The following is a 20,437-nucleotide window of genomic DNA, read 5'->3' as shown; positions in this document are numbered from 1 at the left end:
TTTACTGTATAGCTACTCACTCAAAGAAATCAACACTCTGGTATCTCTTTGCAAGTATTATCCTAGACTCGATCCACAAAACATGGAACTGGCTTACTCGGAGCTACATAAAGTTTAGAATTTGAAATTCTTAGGCATGTTTTCTTGTTTAGTTTGATTAACCATTATGTCATGAGATTATGAGAGTATTTATCATAAATATTTGAATATCAATGTTGAATTATTAACATAAACTACTGCACAATCATTACTCGACTCAGATAATAACAAGCTTATGATTCTATGGATTCTACAAGCGACACTCACACACCCAAAGGCAAAGAAAATAAAGTTGAGCTTCTTTATTATGCCTAAATCCCGTAAAATCTCAAGCTCTATAATTCACTGTTTGCTCAAACCAGAGTATATTGAACTTGGGATCAAATTTGCTTTTCAAGCAAGCACAAGGTATAACTCCTTATATAGAGCAGTTAAGAACTAAATTGGCATCCAGAAACTTGCAAATTTTTATGTTTCTTTTATGCGTAAGATGGGAAGTATCCAAAGTCCGCACTCGCAGTACTTGCATATGAAAACAAAAACAACTATCTGCCAACTAATAAAATTAGAAACAAATCCTCGCAAAACGAGGAAAAGTAAAATAAACACAAAGGGTCAGGGTTCTCCAAATAATCCATCGAGGAAAACAAACAACAAGAGTAACAACCAAAAGATTAAATCATAGCATGAATAAAGAGCCAAACCATGGCCATCGTGTCGATCCGAGCGAGAATACGGAGGCGGATCGCGGCGAACCTCGCCAGGTTCGTAGTCGCTGCCAGCACCGGCTCCGCCACCTCCTCCGCCGCCGCTGTCCGTCGGACGCACGACGAGGCTGCTCAACAGTGGCTGGTGCGGTGCCTTGTGATCCTTCTCTCGCGAACCCATCTCTCTCTCAGCGCACATATGCCGGAATATTTTGTGTAAATAAAAGAACAATTATTTTAAGGGTAAGACAGAACCCTAAATAATGGGGTCACGAGTAACGGGATCTTGGCATGGAGTGGATTTATCAATTTGGGCTTTCAATTTTACTTCGGCCACGCTAATAGTACGAGTAACGGGATCTTGGCATGGTGTGGATTTATCAATTTGGGCATTCAATTTTACTTCGCCCACGCTAATAGTAGGCTATGTGGCGTAGGTTCAATTAAATTTGGGTAATTTATATAAAATGTCCTTGTATTTTACAACATTTGCACGAAATTCCTGATTTTAATTTTAAAGCCCAAAAAGCCCTCCTGATTATTTTGTATAATCCAGACGGGCACACTGCTTTAGTCAACTTTTACACGACCAAGATTTTTATCAAAATGTTCGTTATTATTATTTCAACCGTTAGATTAATGCATAATGTATCACAATCTTAGAATTTGATCAACTATTTCACATCATTGATCTTAAGTTCTTAATAATGAATGATTCAAATTTTAAGATATTTTGAAATCTTATTAAATATACAAAAATATATATGTATATTAAACAATATAAAGTCATAAGTAAAAGACAAATAATGTTAATGAATACATATCTACATGCACCGGTGTATATAAATATATGGAGTAAAATCGCACTTTTAGTCCCACTAGATAAGATCGTCCCATTTTTAATTTCAAATGCTACGAGTTTAAGGCATCAGTCCCAAAACCCTAAAAGATGGACACTTTTCATCCATTGTCGTTCACGATTAACGACAGAGGCACGTGTTGACTTCTTACCGTTAGTTAAAGATTGGCTAAAACAAGAATGTTAAATAGCACTGCACAGAAAAAATAAATGTTTCGTCCATTAATTATACAGTAAAACTTCTATAAATTAATAACATCTCTAAAATAATAAAACTTTCGGTCCCGATTTGGACCTTTGTAAAAAATCATCAAATTCGATAACATAATAAGATAATAGTTAATTGTATACAATAAATTGATATTATACATGAATATATTTAATTAGTTACAAAAAATTAGTTGATGCATGAATATAATTAATGAAACATATATGAATTGATTTATTTTCAGTACATATGTACTAAATTTGCTAAATTTTAAAAGTCTCTCCTTTAATTAATAAAATATTAATTTATCGATATTAATATCTATTTAAATTAATAAAATTTCATAATTCTAAGGTTATTAATTTATAAAGATTTTACTGTAATTTGAGTAATAAATGCAGCACCGTACATCCCAAAATGTTCCAAAAAATGCAAAAATATGAGTGACAGTTTTTGTCCTAAATCATACTTACATCCATTCATACTGTTAAATCCTAAACTTTTTAAGCAAAAATTGCAAATGGCCAAAAGATTCAAATACATAACAACACATCTCATTGTGAGCGCTAATTTTATCGTGTTTTAAAAATCAAAATACAAATACCTTCATACGTCTTCACTCGTTAATGAATGCAAAAAGGTATATCTTCATCGTTATAAGTATAATTTCGTCAAAAAAATTATTTGACTTGCTATAAGTCAGTAATAAGTCAATCAATGATAAATATTAATTTTCATTCATTTTTTTTTTCCTTAATATCAACAAATTTAGTGAATTTTGACTAATACAGAGACTTATTTGTTAGACGAAAGCAAACTTGAAGAGTGTAATTTTCCAAACTATAAGAATTTTCTGTGTTTATATCAAATTTCAAGAGAGGGAAGTGTAACTATCCCTTAAATTTTTGATATGATTTAAAAGTTAAATCTTATCTTATTTAAATTTTGTATTCCCTTTTTACGATTGTATTTCTTTTTTCTAATCAGTACCTTTTAAAGTTATTTTATTCCGCTGTACGTCCCACAGTGTCTATGTTCTGCTGATTGTAGCCTGATACGTAGCAATAAAGCCATCAAGAAGACAAACCGAATACCAACAATCCCACCGGCCACATATTTAGCCGTGCCCACCGCTGAAGTTCCTTTAATTTTCACTTTCCGAATAATTATTTTCGACAGCAATTATCACTTCTTTGGTGAAAATTGAAGGATCGGAGCTCAGGTTAAGGTGATGAAGCTTCCGAAGTTTATACGAGCTCTCAGATTCGCTGCATTTGTAAATCGGTTGAAAATCTATGAGAGTTTGTATTACTTGATTGCTTCATACCCGTAATTTAGCATTTTTTTTACATGTTTGATTCTTTTGAAATTGAATGCAGGCCTGTGGTCTGTGGAGTGAGATATATGCAATTACTTTTGTGTCTGTACGTATGCATAAATCTGCAATTCAGGATCTCGAATCATGCTCGTTCAGTGTAAATAGGATAAAGTTGGTTTATTCTACGAGAAAGTTTAGATATTTAACAAAGATTTATGGCAAACTGAACGGAAGTGGGAGGGTTAGGCCTTCAAAGTGTTAAATGATTTTGAGCTCGAGGGTTGTGCTTATTTCTTTACTTTATCAGAATACAGATGCTCAGCACTTGGGATTGAAATTATGTCAACTTTTTTGGGTTCTGAGTATCTCTCTCTGTAGAATGTAATGATCATAATTTGTTGGTTTTACAATCAGCCTTTTGTGGCCTTTCATGTTAAGAGTTTGTTCTAACTATAACATTTAATTGAATTACAGTACCACTGTATGACTCCAAAATCAGTGATCGGGAGGAAGGTGTTAATTGAGATTTGAAATGTTTGAGAACTTGCACGGATACTCAATGCATAAGCGAACAATGATATCAAGGGATTACAATTACTCAACTGATGTAGAAGATAGTTCAGGTAACTTTATACATTCATGTTTGTGTAAAAATCTTTATTTTTTTGGCCGTGTTAATTTTTGACTGACTCAATAAAAGTAACATTTATGTTGAGCTGTTTTCTGCAGCATTAGATTTTTTTCTGTATTTTTAATTTTTTCAGATGAAGCATCTGGAATTTCCTCGTGTTCACAATGCAAATGGAATTCTGTCTTGATATAAGTAATGGCATGGATATATCATTGATTCCCTTCATTCTCTCGGAATTGTTTCCATATCTTCACTTAACTATAAACTGACAGTAAATTTTTAGAAGAAATGTGTTTTGAAACAAATTATTTCTGTGAAATGCGTCAATTATTATCTTCTGTTTAAACACAACAGTTTGATATTGTTGGGATTCCTGTTGTCTCCAGAGCTGGTAAAACACATTTCGGAGCAAGAGACTGCAAGTCCCCCGTGGAAGCTTTCTTTACCACATGTGCTTGTAGCAACTCTAGTTTCCTTCTTATTTGGCTATCATCTTGGGTTTGTTTTTCATCACTTTTTCATGTTATTATTTTCAGATTTACCTGCCATCTGATTCCTTATTTGACTAAAATCTGTTCTTTCACAGAGTTGTTAATGAACCACTGGAAAGCATATCCGTTGATCTTGGCTTCCATGGGAATACCCTGGAAGAAGGTTTCGCACATGCTTCCTTTTGCAACTTGTAACTTTTGATTATTTGAGTTCCATATTGATGTGGGTATCGCAAAATTCAGGATTGGTGGTTAGTACCTGCCTCGCTGGTGCTTTTATTGGATCCCTGATCAGTGGTTGGATTGCTGATGAAGTTGGGCGTCGTAGGGCTTTTCAGTTGTGTGCATTGCCTATGATTGTTGGTGCTTCGATATGGTACTTGAAAAGTCTTTTACTTTGGTAGTCATATCAGGTGCTTCAATATGGTGCTTGAAAGTCATTACTGTGGTCTTTTACTAAAAAGTCAAGGAAAGGGAAATAATTTGGGCACATATTAATTTAGGTCGAAGTTATCAATCATCTCCTTGGACTTTGTTGAAATATTTCCTTCTTGGGATACTATTGGTCTGTCTGCATGTTGGGTGGCCAGTTATCATGAACTTAACAGTCAATAAGATTCTGTAGATACTATTTAAGTTGTTATATCTTCTAACATACAGTCAACATATATTGACCTTTCAGTAGAATCTTTTATTTGAATGGAATGTCATGTAACATAAACTAAATTGAATTTTATCTTCTTGTTTATTTATCTTTTACTTGGAGAGTCGCTAATATCTGTTTTCCCAGTGCAACTGCTAGAAGTTTGGGTGGGATGCTTCTGGGGAGGTTTCTAGTTGGTACTGGTTTGGGCGTGGGTCCCCCTGTCGCGTCTCTTTATGTCACAGAGGTATTGAACTTTAAACTTTTTGCTTATTCAAGCATGCGCTATTACTGGAAGGATCGGCTCTTATCTAACTCGTATTGTACTCAAGTAGATATCACCTGCTCATGTGAGGGGTACTTATGGAAGCTTTATTCAGATAGCAACATGTCTTGGGCTGATGGGGGCTTTAGCGATTGGGATTCCTGTTAGGAGTGTTTTTGGCTGGTAAGTCCTATTAATTGAGATTAGTGTTGATAAAACTGAAGGAATTTATGAATTCTTGGGGATGAAGAAGCTGAGCTCATATCTGCATTCTCTTGACTGTATAATTTCTCAGGTGGCGCATCTGCTTTTGGATATCTACATTTTATTAATGAGGTTTTGTGCTGAATCTCCACACTGGCTATACAAGGTTTCCAGTTCTTCACATTTTATATCATAATATGATTATCTTGTATGTTTCTCTCATGTTTTTGCTTCCTTGAATGGAACTTGTAAACTGGAGTTCTGTTCGTAAAAGCTTTCACTGAATATTACCTACTTGTGCTGGATCTTTCAATTCTTAAATACTTTCCCAGTTGTTTTATTCGGTGTTTTATTTGCTGCACCTGAGAATCTATACACCATCTGAGCGTGTGTCTGCCTGTATTGGAGGCTGTGTTATGAGTGTGAATGTATCTCGGTAAGGTCTTTGAATCGAGTTAAATATGCTATGATTCGCTTTTATGGTTGTATCTTAGTTTTGACATTCCTTTGCAATCTACTTGGCATAGTTTCCTGAAAATCCTGCTCTGGTTGAGTACTCTCTGGCTGCCACCTCCTTTTCAGTGAACTTAAAATACTGACCTGAATGTGCATGAAATGTTTTACTGCATAAATATTTCATCTCGAGAAGAATCCATTTTCACATCTTTTTACTTAAAAAGACATGTTTGGTTGCTGAACTACATAATGGAGTGACTGATATTAAACTTTGATATCATTCGGATGGGACAAGTTTGAAATGGTTCTCTCTCTCATTCTCTCACTCTGTGCACATATACACATATGTATATATAGATATTATATATTCTTTTGTTCATGTTCTAGCAAGGAAGAAGTGATGGTTAAAAACTTCGGCATCTTGTTGATGGCAACAGTTTTGAAAGGTTTATATATTCTTTTCTTTGATTTGGTAGCAAGGAAGAAATGCTGAAGCTGAAACGCAGCTTGAAAGGCTTCTTGGAGGTTCACATGTAACAGCTGCAATGGTGGAGCTGTCAAAGACTGATAAAGGAGATGAAATGGATACCATAAAGCTCATAGATTTGCTCTATGGGAGGCATGCCAGAGGTGTACAGAAACTTATTGGATTCATATGTTTGGAGTTTCTGCAGTCTATTTGTTATTAATTTTCTACTGCAGGAGCCTGCCCTGATTTTTTTCATCTGCTCTCTATATATTTTTAAATGCACCAAAATGTTGTTATTCACTCAATTCTTTTGCAGTTGTTTTTATTGGATCAACCCTATTTGCTTTACAACAGCTTTCTGGAATAAATGCTGTATTTTATTTCTCTTCAACTGTATTTAGACGTGCTGGAGTCTCCTCGAACCTGGCAAATGTTTTTGTGGGGATTGCAAATTTAATAGGTGATTACATGTTTGCAGGAATTTTTTGTTTTGCCGTTTCATTTTCTGCCTGTTACTTGATTTTGGCTTTCAAAATATCTTACTCTTTTATGTCTTGTCTTATGATTACACTTAAATTTCTATAGGTTCTACTATTGCGTTGGCATTGATGGACAAACTTGGAAGGAAGGTCCTCCTTCTCTGGAGCTTCTTTGGCATGGTACACAACTGAGAATCTTTCGTTTTATTCTGAATTAATGAAGACATATTGTCTTTGAAGAATGATATTTCTACATCTACTAACAAAACTTTTAAACAGCAATGCTGCCAATAGAGATGGCAAGCAAGCTGTACGGGTAGACCTCAAGTCCCTTGCTCTGCCTGCTAAGTAGAACCTTTACTTAGGTGTTACTCTATTCTATCCCTTCTACCTTTCCCTTTCCATGCAAATCCTGCCTCGTAAGTAGCACATCTGTTCCATGTTCTGATTCAGCCTGCTCGCTCTCATCCATCCTGCCCTCATTTGGCCCCTCTATTCATAAATACTTTTCCTTTCCTTCCTCCCCGCCCTCATGCAACTGGAACTACTTCATGTTATTATGCTTGACTTCCCACTAAATCCTGGTTCTTGGCCCCTTTGCATGCAAAGATCTCTTCACTCACTCATCTGATTATCTATCAAGAAACTTGCTAAAAAAAACAAAAATGCTAATTATAAGGGAAATATTTGAATTTGTCACTTGTATTTATTTGCCATAGGTTGTAAATATTATGGTCTACCTGACGTACTTTGTTATAGATACCCTCTAAATCAAGCTGATTGATTTATAAGGGCTGGATCTGGGTTTGGATATTCCTGATGTATCTTGCTCAATACCTGCACCCAGCTTAAGACCTATTTTGTTGTACCTGCAGGATGCGACATTGCACTTTCTTCCCATTTGACAAGGGGGTCTTTACATATCCAAAACTTTACTGGCTCAGCATATTTAATACCAAAAATTCAAAAGATTGTTCATCTTTGGTCCCCATTTAATATTCAGTTAAAAAGGTTAGAAGGTGAACAACGCACATGTTAGTCAATTCCATGCAACGGAGGGAAAATATGCATGTGATTGCCACATGCAACACTTGAAAGGAAGTTTTGCTCTACTTTTTTGTGCAAACTTACAGTAAAGCTTTGCCCCCCCCCCCCCCCCCCCCCCAAAAAAAAAAGAAGATTTTGAAGTTATGTAATTAAATTCTAATGACTAGATATATAACTAATCAATTAAATATATGATAGTCAATAATTTGTTAATAATTAATTTAATAACTCGATCAATACTAGAATTTAACATTGTCTGACCTATTGACTTCAAATATTAATAAAAATTCCAATTAAAATATGATTTTCTTTGTTTAATAGTTTATTGAGATATCATTCATTAAGGAGTACATATATGTAACATTCGCGCATTTATATAATAAATAATAACATTATGTGTATTATGCAATGCATATATATATATATATTTTATTATGTGAAGATTCTCTAACAGCTTAAGGTTTTACATGAAGTGGTCGTTTAACATGGTATCAGAGCTAGGTCATTTAAGAAGTGTGGGGTTCGAATCTCATTGCCATTCATGTATAAAAGAAACGTTTCACGTGCAGGGTTTGAACGTGAGAGGAGATAACATGTTAAATATTAAATGATTCTCCTCCCTAATAGATTATGCTTTTAAATGAGGTGGTCGTTAAACAATTATTTATATGTATTTTTACATAATTTTATGTTTCAATTATAGTTCACATTTATGGATATAATAGAACCTTCTAATCTTCATATCAAATCTTTCTCATAATAAGAATTTGGGTTTGTTTAGCGACACCCACTTACGTTACTCTAGTCCTTTCTAATTTCTTTCCCTTTTATTTTTTGAAAAAATTGTGACTAGAAAAATTATTTTATAATCTCACATATTGTCAAATATTTAAGTTGCAATAGATAAGTTGAAATATAATAAAAATTTATTCAATTTACTAGCTAGCTACTAAATATTTTGATGAGCCTAACAATTAAGCCACTAAAATTGGGATTATCTTTTCGTTTGTTGTTTCATCTTTTGTTAATCCAAATATGTAGTTGAAATACCATGAAGTTGTTCAGAAATTACTGAATATTTTGGAGAAAATTGTACGAAGAAAAACAAGAGAAGAAGAAAAAAGGAAAATTGGGGAAAGAGGAAAAAATAGGAAAGGAAAAAGCAAAAAATGAAAAATAATGGGGGTAATAAAAAATAGAAAGGAAAAAAACTAAAAAACAAATAAAATAGAAGCTGGCACAGCCATTAGTAAAGCTATTGAAAAAGGAGTGAAAGTGCACATGATAATTCAGATTGTGTGACTAAATATACTTGGCCGTAAAACTCGGGACTACATATGCGACTCCCGGTTGCCTGGGATGAAAAGTGCAATTTGGCATGCAGGATACACATTAGCAACTGCATACTTTTATTGTATTGTCATTTACCACTTGCAAAGCATTCTTCCTTTTACATGCGAAGTACTGTCATTCTGTATTATACAAACATTACATGACTATGCCTTTGTTACTACTTCCTTCGTATCAGGCTATATCAATGACTCTTCAAGTTCTGGCATCAGCTTTGTTTGCATCAAGTCCTAATGCTTTTTATCTTTCCATTGGTGGGATGCTACTGTAAGTTTAACTTGGCTCCTTTACTTTACCTTGACACTATATGGATTGCATATGCATATTTATTTGTCTAAGCTATTGATCTTTTCAGTAATCCAATGCCTATGCTTGTAAGCTGGATTTATTTCTGGAGCATTGCTATGAGTACTCCAATCACCAAAACCTGAATGCCCACATGCAGGCACACACAACTATATATGCTCACCCTTTTTTTAATTTCAATCGCCATAAGTTTTGGTTTCTCTTGTTTTCTTCTTTGCCTATATCATCTTTCTCTATGTTGTAAACGACGCCTCAAGAAACAAAATCGATTTAAATCGATGAATTGCTCCATTGACTTTGTTGGTTCAAAGCATATTAACTTTGCTAGCCGAGTGAATTACTTCGGACTAAGAAGAATAATAATGAGAATAACAACTCTGCTTGGCAGAAAGATAATTCCTGCTCTTGTCAAGGTAATATTGATGAAGTAGTTGATCAATAACCTGCATATTATGGTACGATACTGAGGCTGGGGATGTCTATTCACAGGTTTGTCTTATTGTTTGCTGTTGGAGCTGGTCCAGTACCTGCTCTCCTACTCCCCGAGATACTTCCAAGCCGTATTAGGGCTAAAGCTATGGCATTTTGCATGTCTGTGCACTGGGTAATTGGCCCTTATTCATCTGTTCAGTATACAGATACACGTGTACAGCAATAGTTACTTGTCTTTGATCATTCATCACATGTTAAAAACTAAATGATCTCAGAAACTAATGATAACAGGAAATCAATACAAATGTAAATACCATATCGACTCTCTGCTTGTACTTTGCAGGTATTAAACTTTCTTGTCGGCCTGTTGTTCCTACGTTTGCTTGACCAAATGGGGCCTGAGCTTCTGTATTCAATGTTTGGTACATTCTGCATGCTCGCAGTGGTCTTTGTAAAACGAAATGTGCTGGAAACAAAAGGAAAATCCCTTCAAGAAATTGAGATTGCTCTTCTTCCTCAAGAATAGTTTTGAGTCGCTGTATCCTTTGGAGTTCCACCGTTGTATCAGTTTAAGCAGAAGTGATCGGAATACGTCCCTAATAGATTAGGTTTCTTCCACTGCCACATTTTTGTATAAGAGAGCATGGCCAATCTTGTGATGAGCTGAACATATTTATTTGGTTGCAAATTGGTGTACGGTGTAAGAAGAAACGTTGGACGTGTCTATGTCTTGCCACTTGAACAGTATTTGCTGCATAAGGACCCACTAGTTTTAAGTAGCATCATGTTAACTGCAAGTTGAGTGTCTGAGTACATGCTGTGTGTTTGTGTTGCTATATTGACCAACGACCTGGGTTTGGTGATGGGTCCGGATAAGTTGGGTGGTTCTTCTCTAAATCCCCTCAAATTCCTAAACTGGTTTTAAGATGGGTTAACGACTAGGATTTTCGGGTTCTAAGATGTGTTAATGACTAGGATTTTTTAAATCTTACCCGGGTTCGGGGTGAGTCTAGGTGTAACCGACTAGACTTCAAAATGTAACTGATTGACCTGCCTTCCGAACTAACCTTGCCTACATTTTTAAATTATATTTTAAATTAATATTATTATTAAGTTATAACACTTTTTTGATATCTTACTTGATTTTGACTCGTCATTTATTTCAAAATTTGATGCAACTTGTTGCATGGAAAAAATTCGAACTTTAAGTAGAAATAAGTTAGATGTATTTCATACGAGTTGAAAATACTAATTAATAAACACAAAATCCCGTTAAACAAAAAAAGAAAGAAAATAGCAATAAACTTTTGAAACAAGAATTCACTGTTTGCTTCATCAGGGGGTCGTTTGACTTCTTGTGATAAGTTTAGAGGTCATGTTACTTCTTCTTTTAAACAAGTTTTTTTTGCTACGTTCAATATAACACGTATTGCATTTAACCCTAAAAAATACAATTCATGCAGAAAGACAGTAGCATGAATGCCACTGCCAATGAAACCTGCCCCATAGCTGCCTACGATTTTGTTATTGTTTGATTTGCTAGAATGCTACTTCTGCTAAACACACATATATATATAGGTGTATTCCTAGAAATATACAGGGATAAATTCAAATAATCGTTTGTGATATTACAAATGAGCAGATTACTTCATATGAAAGAAAAATTATAATTTATCTCTTTGTGTTTTAAAAAATACAACAGTTTACTCTGGCTCTTATGTTTTTCAAATGATAGGGAGGTAAATTGCTTTATTTTAAATTTTTATAAAAGGGTAATATGCTCATTTACAAAATCAGATGAAGGTAAATTGCAATAAACCCGATATATAAATGAATTAATACCAAGTCAAATTGTTATTGACCCAGAAATAAGCTTTTTTGTTGTGCTGATGTAGAGATGTATGATAGGAGATTGTGTAATTCTCCACATATATAAGTATATATATATATACATATATATATCAACAAGTTTGGAGTTACATGTGAAAAAGGATTGAAGTTTTAGGAAATAATGCAACAAATTAAATATTTTCATTACAGTATTCCATAGAAACATTACAGTCAAAAGACTTTCCAAATTGATGAAATCTTGGTTTAAGAAAATACAAAGCAAAATGAGTAAATAAATACACATTTTATTGCAGGTGTTAGTTGCAGTTCAATGTCGTGATCTTATTGAAGGATTCCTGCCATATATTTTGCAAAAAGAATATATATATATATTATAGGCACCGATATCATGTCAAATAGCATTGTTAATTTTTTGCGGGATTTCATAATTTTCAGTTTTTGCTTATTTGTTATGGAGGATTTGTAGGGAATTACTAAAAGGGTTAATTACATTTTATCCTTCGAACCACAATCGTTTTTGCACTTTGATTTTTTTTTGTGTTGATTTTACAAAATTTTGTAATTTATCATTTATAATTATTTTTCAACCATGTTTTTGTTCAAAAAACATCACCATTTTTACACTTTGATTTTTTTTTTGTGTTGATTTTACAAAATTTTGTAATTTGTCATTTATAATTATTTTTCAACCATGTTTTTGTTAAAAAAAAACATCACTACAATGTACATGTGATATTTGAAGGTTATGTGATGTAAAATATTTTACATATGCAGAACATGTAATATTCTTCCATAAAAAAAATTAACAAAAAGATGATCATATATTGCAAAGTTCAAATAATAAATTTGTCACAAAAATTTCAATGACGAAGAGTAAAATGGACATAATTGGAGTAGCAAAATGCATTTATCCATTATCAAATTTTATGAATAGATACACTTCCTGTGTCATTTATAAAAACTTGTAAACTCCTAACATTTTATTTCTTAAACTTATAAACTCCTAACATTTTATTTCTTAAACTTATAAACTCATTTTTCAAAAAGAACATATATTAGACGTTTACCAGTATCTTATAATAGATTCATATAATTTACACTCAACTATTATTCGTTCGTTTCAAGTTAAGCAAATTCCAAAAATAGACTTATAGAGATTGGAGAGATTAAGGCAGCACACGTAATGTAGAGTTTCTAGTCGTCTACCTCTGTCCTAAGTTGTATTATGTATTGGAATGGCGAATACCATCCAAACGTTTCCTCAAACTCGAGATAGTTGCAGGAAAGATGTTATGAGCCCAGAAATTAATTCTAAAGCATCAATTATGGTGTATCTTAACAAAATTATCAACTCGACATAGTCTCCAAGGACAAGTACAAGGTAACAATTATTCCGGAACTTCCAACACATTATAGGATACATCACAGTTTGAGCACACCACAAAATGGGCTTTTCTTACCTTTTTTCCAAATTTTTTGTTTATTTGCTAAGAGAAAATTAACAGAGCATAGAGTAAGATAAGACACTCCTCGGGCCAATGGAGTAATCACAGAGCCTTTAGGATATCTTCAGCACTGGAGACAGTGAATTCTCCACCTGACTCGACATTAGCAACTTTGACTTTGAGGTCCTCGACAAACAGAGCAAACCTCCTAGACCGAATGCCAAGCCCTTTCTCGGAAAGGTCAAGTTCAAGCCCAAGCGCACGCGTGTAAGTTGCGGAGCCATCAGCCAAAAACTTGACATGCTTATTGTCAGGGAAAGTCTTTGCCCATGCCTTCATCACAAATGGGTCATTGACTGCAATGCAAAAATCAAATACACAGGCAACTCTTAGTAGTTCTAAGCATCCAAGAGTATAAATATTGGCTATGACAGATCAATGTTTTTCAAGGAGCTACAATGGCTTATACTCTCTAGGCTCTTAACGTAGTAAGCATATGACTCGCAAAAGATTTTACTTATTGATATGTTACTATAATAAGATAAAAGTTTCACAAACTACATAAGATTCTAATAATATCAAGAATTTGATGCTTGTGTACAACAACTTGAATTTTAGGCTGAATATGGACTGGGGGAACACCCTGTATTATAAAATAACCATCTCATGAGCACAAAAATTAGCAGTATGTGTTACAATGCTTCTAATAGTTTTTTTCATTTGAACACAAAACTCAGAACCATTCCATACAGGAATAGTGTTGTAGAAATTGATCAACTTTTGTGAATAGTTTCTCTTAATAATGTGATTTCAAATCCAAACTTCGAACTAGTGGCTAAAATCAAGAAGAACACAACCGAAAGGTTGTGATTACTAGCAGAAAGTAAAAAGATTTAAGTTCAGAAAGTAGAAACCCAACTTAAAAGGCATCCATCTGATAGAAGCTCTAACCACTAGGGGTAGACACAATTTTGTAAACCAATCAAAATGCTGCAAAATTCTTGTTATGTATTCACTACAACTTTTTCCAAATTTTCCCATATAAGGAGGATGAGTGTTGTTTCTCAAACTACCCTCCAAGAACTCGAACCCATGATTTTGCAAGATGCTCTTTCCGACAGGCCACCTTGTCTTGTCGGTTGATTGAACCGACCAAATATTGAATTTTTTAATACATATATATATATATATATATATATATTTTACGGTTTAAAGTTCTGGAAAGTTTTAATACATGTTTACCACTTAAATTGGAAGGTCTCGATATAAAAATCCTAGCCACTAAAAAGTAAGAAATCTTCTTTCAATTTCTTTATAAATTCATTTGGTTTTCAATTCACTTCAATATTTACAAGTATTACATCTTTTGGTTATGATTTTTTTGTTATTTCAGCTAATGTTAAGAATTTTCAATATGCAAATAAGATTCTTTTGAATCTCATTGTGAATTAAATACCTAGTGAATTATTAAATTTTCAATTTAATTTAGAGTTACATTATTTCCCTTTACAGGTTTCTTCATTCTTTTTTCTGAATTTTCCATTAATGCCCGACCAAAAAAGTTTGATTATTTACCAAACCTAGAAATTCAATTAGGTAATTGGTACACCAATTTGGCGTTTCAAATTTTCAGTTTTACCGAGTGACACCCTTATTAGCTACCTACTTGCTCACTTTCCACAATCATTTTTCCTCCTCTTCTCTGTGAATTGTTGGTTACTGTAATCGCCAACATGGAAGTGGGAGTGCGAGATTGTGGGAGTTACTCTACAGTAGTTTTACAGATAAAAGAATAGGGTATTCTTGTGACATCACATGAAAACACACCAAAATTAGATTAGGGGATGGTGGGGCTACAAATAGTATAGGCACATACAGATATAGACTTCAATCGGTATTCAAATGCGATCTCGCAACAGGTTAATATGTTTCTTAAATCTCAATAAATCTGGCCCAACATTTCAAATACCAAAGAAAGGCCACAAAGTACAACATAAAATAAGAACTTACCACTGATGCACAAGATTTCATCAACACCCTTTGACTTCAGCTCACCCGCCTTCTCAATGAACCCAGGCACATGCTTCATACTATTAACAAAATTCAACAGCTAAACCCAAGAAAAAAAAATCAAAAACTAAATTTCGATGTTCACCAGTGGCTGGAGGTAGAAATTACCTGCAGGTGGGGGTAAATGCGCCGGGAACAGCGAAGAGTATGACCTTCTTGCCGGCGGCGAGTGAGTGGATCGAGACGCTCTGAAGTTGATCTTGCTCGTCAAAATAGGATAGTGTTCCATCGGGGATAACATCACCAACTGCAACGGGAGCCATTGATTCGTCTGTGTTCGTGTCGAGCGAAGTGGTTGCCCGGTGATATCGAGGTCGTGTTCGTCGTTTGAAGTTGCTGAAATGAAAAATAATTGAAGAGAGCGATTGATGGGTACGCTATGTTATATAGGGGTTTGAGAGCGGATGCGAAGTGGTCTTTAAAAGTGGATTTAAGGAACGTTTCGGCGTCCGGGCGTGGATTTTACCTGACTTGGTATTTTGATGACGACCAACCCTCGGACCAGAGACCTTTCCTTCTTGGCAGCTCCTACCCACAATAATTTGAAGGGATGTACGAGGGTTTATGTAATTATAATTTGAAAATTTATATTTATTATTTTTAATATTTATTTTAAAATAAATAAATATATTTATTAGTTAAAATTTATGAATTTTGTCGATATTAGAAATGAAAATTTTTGGTTAAATGATTTGTTTCACATGCAATAGATCAATAATGAGTTAATTGGAGGTAAATATGAATTTTTATTTATTTATTTATCGTTAATATCAACAAATTTCGTAGATTTCGATTAATGGATGAATCTATTTATTTGATGAAAATAAATATTATTATATATATATCTCTTAAATTACAGAGAATTTACATATAATTATATAAAATTTTATAAGAAATGAAAAAGATTAATTTTCCATTCCAAAATTCTAAGAATTAATATTAATAATAAAAGAGTTGCTATTTGATGTGAGCAAAAAGTTGCTCATGTGATTGACTTTGGACCTGTGGCTTTTAGACCAAGTCTTTTAAGTTGCAAAAAAAACGTTAACACTCTGACACTCAAGTCAATAAGTAGTTATAGAAAGATAAAATTAAGCAAAACGAGATAATAATGCATGTTTAAGATGATAAGAGAATGTTTTCAATAGAGCGTTTTCGTTTGAATACTAGTAAAAACTTGCGTTACTCAGCTCCGGGAGGAGAAAGCTTGCTTTTATAGCTATATTTCGGCACGGAGTAAAGAAGCATGACCTCTTGGGACTCGAGTTGGTAGTTACTGACGATAAGCCTCCTCAAATTCGAAGGTTTCTGGAGAGATCTTCAAGGACTCATATTGGCCAGGAAAACCTTGTGAAAGGGAATTATTGATTTTCTTATCCCGTGATTTTGGTCTTCTGAAGTCAAAAGGAGACCCCTATTACGTGACTCAACAGATGTTAATGGGAGATAACAAGCATGTGAGAGGCACATGTCTCTTGCCGTTAACTTGGATTAAAAAGGATTGATTTTGAGCCTTATAGGGCTAAAATCGACACCTGTCATAGTTGTAGTACTAAAAAGAGTTCTGCCCTAGCCTTATGGGACTAAAAAAATATTTTGCCCTGAAGAACTTATAGGAAAATTCAAAGATGATTCTCATGGTATCTTTCAAGTAATGGTCGAATGTTGTGTGTCACATCTAATGTGTATCAGAGTCTAATAACACCATACAAGTAGAAGAATTTTTTTATATTCTAAGATAATCGAAAAACTAAACTGCAAAATAGAGATTCGTACTTCGATGTGTAAATCAGTAAAGTATTTGAAAGAAATAAAATAAGAACATTTAAATAAAAGCGTGAGAACTAACGAGCATAAGTGGTAAAATGTATCAAAATCATGTAGGAAATACCGGAAATTATTAGAAAAAAGAGTGATGAAATTAGGGTGCGCAAAGTGAAACGAGTAGAAATTGAGTAAAATACTTGCTAAAGAAGTTTTGCCTGTGTTACGTACTTGGTCCCTATTTATAGGAGCACATTTTGATAGAATCAAATGTGGTTAAGGTAGTAAGGTTGAGATATCATCAAATTCTTTAAAATGCTTTTCATAGGGATAAAGCTTATCCATTTAATTTCCAAAAGTAGGCTAAAGCAATATCCTATTATGTTCGTCCAATAGGGTATATCCGGCGAAACCATCCTTGCTGGTGTGATCTGGTGGTGAAAGTTCATCCATCACGTGAAATATTATCGATACGTTCAACAAGATTGATGAATCCTCGACTTGTTGTAATTGAACCTTCGACTAGTAGCTGTCTCACCAATAGATCCACCAAAATCGGGCTACTTCAACTGATGACTTCTTACCCTTATTAATTAGATAAGCTAGGAACCCTTGTCCTTCTTTCAAAAGACTTGTTTTTGGCCTTTGTGTGGTGATCATGATTGAATCCTCACATTTTATTATTTATACTTCAAAACTATACACTAAAGTTTCAGTCTTATCGATTTATATCTATACTATATATAAAAGTATGAATTTCTCATGTATTTGTTCCCATAGTGAAAATACGTTTATATTATGAAATAATCTTTTAAATAATAAATTAAAATTAGTTTTACATAAAAAGAAAACTATTTAAGAATCTTAATTCTAATGCCTTTAAACTACTTGGACATTAACGGTAAATATATCCAATTAAAATAAATAAATAGACAAATAATATTTCTACGTGATTAATTTGATATAAATTATTTTTAAATATTTAAAATATTACTCTATTAGGCAAAGTAAAATTTAAAATGAATATTATTAGAATAATATATAAAATACTAATATAAACTTCAAAAACTAAATATTTATATATATTTATGAAAGAATAAATATCATGAAATTTCAATTAAAATTTATCAATCCTATTAAATAAAATATGCTTTTGAAAAAGTTAAATGGGTGACTTCGAAGTAATTGATTTTTGAAAAAAGTTATATTTTTAGTTTCATGTGTTAGGGTCTTATTCAATTTAGCCCTATTTGTTACGATTTTATCACGTAGCATGAAAACTTTCTCAATGTTACTTTAGCATTTACAATACATTTTTCATTAAAATTGGAGATTTTTTTTCAATTTAATCCCATTTATCATAATTTTCTCGCATTGCATCCTATAAGTTGAAAACTTGGGGATCAATTAGCTATCCGCCCAGTGAGAAAACATTTATGTTTATTAATGAAATTTCTTGTAAAAATATGATTAAATATAAAATAGTGAGAATCTGTCAAGTATTCATTCCTATTGTGAGAAAACAATCATACGTTTACTGGGATATATTGTTAATTGTTTATTAATGAAATTTCTTGTAAAAACAATCAAAAACTAAACATAATGTTTGGATTTGTTTTCTGAGTATTTTGTTGTGTTTTGTGGAGATAGAGAGAGAAAAACAAAGATAAATAAGTGTGTATTAGAGATAGTATGTATGTTTGGATTTATTTTTGGAAATAATTTAAAATAAGTATTGTATGTTTAATGTTGTGTTTTGAGAGACAAAAATTACTATTCATTGTCAAATCATGTATTTTTTATATATATTTATATATATGTATGTATTTTTGCTAAAACAGTTTAAAACACATAAATAAGGTGTTTATCAATGATGGCAAACATTGTGTATGTTTTGACTTGTCCCGAAAATAACTTGAAAATGAAAACAAACATAGTGAAAGAGTTTCGACTAATTATTTTTATTTTACTATTGAAATTTTGAATATTTTTATTTTTATTGATATAAGATAATAAAATATAATCAGTATGAATACGAATACAACATTTTAATTTTGGGTAATATCTTTTATTAATTTGATCGTACCAATTAAATTCAGAAAATGGATTATAAATAATAGAAGTAAACCATTTTCTTATCAATTAAAACAATTATTATATAAACTTAATATATATGTACACGTACATCACTCATCGTACTTTTAATTAATAAAAAACTAAGTGTATTTAAAATACAAATGGTACTTTTAATAACTGTTATAGAGATTGTTGTCTTCCAGCAGCCCTCCCAATTTGGCTCCTACTTGCCATAGGTCAATTAATATTGCCTACTGATGTGATTATTGATTATTTTTTGCATACCAGTAAAATTTTTATAAATTAATAATATTGGGTCGTCATAATTTTATTATTTTAAAGAGATAATTAAAAAATTAATAATTTATTAATTTATTTTTTTTTCGATTGCGGTATGAGAGCACAGTACTGGAACTTTTGAATGTAGTAAGGAAAGTTAGAGATAAAATACAGCTCGATTTAAATTTTCAGAAGAAACAGACAACAAGAGAATCAATATTTGTAATTTTATAAAATTATTAATTTGTAATATATTGAAGGGAGCATAATTTTATATAAGGGTCTTCCGAAAAATTATTATCTTATTAATTTCTCAAAATTATTCATTTAGACCTTAACCTCAAGTCGAGGCCAAGGAAAAATATTATTTTAAAAAGAAGCTGACGTGTCGAGACGAGGAGTTTGACTGACCCCGACTTCTTTATTAAAAATTCAAAATAAGAAAGGTTAGTAGAGGAGTACTACTCTAACATCAAGTTCTAATAAATGTTAAGCCAAACCTATCTAGTCTAGCTATGCCCAACGGTATACGTTGGAGCCATGGCTAAGCCACTGTCGCGGTCCATGCTCTGAGGCTGCTAGCTTAGCGGAGCAATCGGCTAGTAGATTTCCCTCTCGAAAGATATGCAAGAAACGTTACGTAATTGGTATGCCTAATTGGATTAGGCAAAACACAAAAGAAAAAATAAAAATTAATTGTATTAATTCTAATTGGATCAAGTTTTAATCCTAGCAACATATGAACTCTTACATGCTAGGTAGAGAACAGAATGAAAAATGTTAGTTGGAATCAAGTTTGATTGAATCAAATCAATTATATTTATAAAGTAAATATGATATATTTGTTATATGATTGGTCACTTTTACTTAACTATACAATAATAGCATAACACGTATATTACACTTGATATATAATTAATTTCAATTTCGCTGAATTAGAATTTGAGTTAGATATTCCCAAAACGTTGTACAAAGAGACATAGGGGGCGGCATTATTACCATTCCAACAGAAACTTTTGACTTCTCAAGAGTTGGGAAAATCAACCCC

General features: G+C 32.8%; 3 protein-coding genes across 4 annotated transcripts in view; 1 reads left to right on the top strand and 2 right to left on the bottom strand.

Moving 5' to 3' along the window:
* LOC105162082 (zinc finger Ran-binding domain-containing protein 2) overlaps window positions 1-989 on the bottom strand; it is a 5,233-nt gene extending 4,244 nt beyond the window's left edge. The window contains exon 1 of one of the 2 annotated variants that reach the window (XM_020693849.1): window positions 744-989. Coding sequence is in view for 1 of the 2 variants with exons in the window: in XM_011080003.2 (XP_011078305.1) it covers window positions 744-945 (202 nt within the window). In the remaining variant the exon portion in view is untranslated. The remainder of the gene's footprint in view (window positions 1-743) is intronic. The other variant, XM_011080003.2, reaches the window with a different exon arrangement.
* LOC105162081 (probable plastidic glucose transporter 2) lies at window positions 2,843-10,701 on the top strand. The gene is given in 15 exon segments (XM_020694016.1): window positions 2,843-3,097; window positions 3,606-3,754; window positions 4,149-4,260; window positions 4,349-4,416; window positions 4,497-4,629; window positions 5,044-5,143; window positions 5,232-5,344; window positions 5,457-5,482; window positions 5,485-5,531; window positions 6,298-6,451; window positions 6,607-6,750; window positions 6,876-6,949; window positions 9,345-9,433; window positions 9,962-10,076; window positions 10,248-10,701. Coding segments are annotated over 14 exon segments (1,449 nt in total). The 5' UTR covers window positions 2,843-3,097; window positions 3,606-3,663; the 3' UTR covers window positions 10,431-10,701.
* Window positions 13,061-15,636, bottom strand: LOC105162080 (peroxiredoxin-2B). Its single transcript, XM_011080001.2, has 3 exons — window positions 15,379-15,636; window positions 15,211-15,290; window positions 13,061-13,556 (listed from the first exon to the last, which is right to left on the bottom strand). The coding sequence occupies exons 1-3, from the start codon at window positions 15,531-15,533 to the stop codon at window positions 13,303-13,305; spliced, it is 489 nt and encodes a 162-aa protein (XP_011078303.1). The 5' UTR covers window positions 15,534-15,636; the 3' UTR covers window positions 13,061-13,302.

Source organism: Sesamum indicum, linkage group LG5, assembly GCF_000512975.1.
Source record: "Sesamum indicum cultivar Zhongzhi No. 13 linkage group LG5, S_indicum_v1.0, whole genome shotgun sequence".
NCBI lineage: Eukaryota > Viridiplantae > Streptophyta > Magnoliopsida > Lamiales > Pedaliaceae > Sesamum > Sesamum indicum.
Note: the sequence above shows the minus strand (reverse complement) of the source record. Positions and strands in the feature narration are given on the sequence as shown.

Excerpts from the sequence above, each read along its gene's own strand:
- LOC105162080 (XM_011080001.2), bottom strand. The coding sequence starts at position 15,533 with ATGGCTCCCGTTGCAGTTGGTGATGTTATCCCCGATGGAACACTATCC. Across the intron at positions 15,291-15,378 it reads GCATTTACCCCCACCTGCAG|TATGAAGCATGTGCCTGGGT; the intron begins GTAATTTCTACC and ends TTTTGTTAATAG. Across the intron at positions 13,557-15,210 it reads TGAAATCTTGTGCATCAGTG|TCAATGACCCATTTGTGATG; the intron begins GTAAGTTCTTAT and ends TTTGCATTGCAG.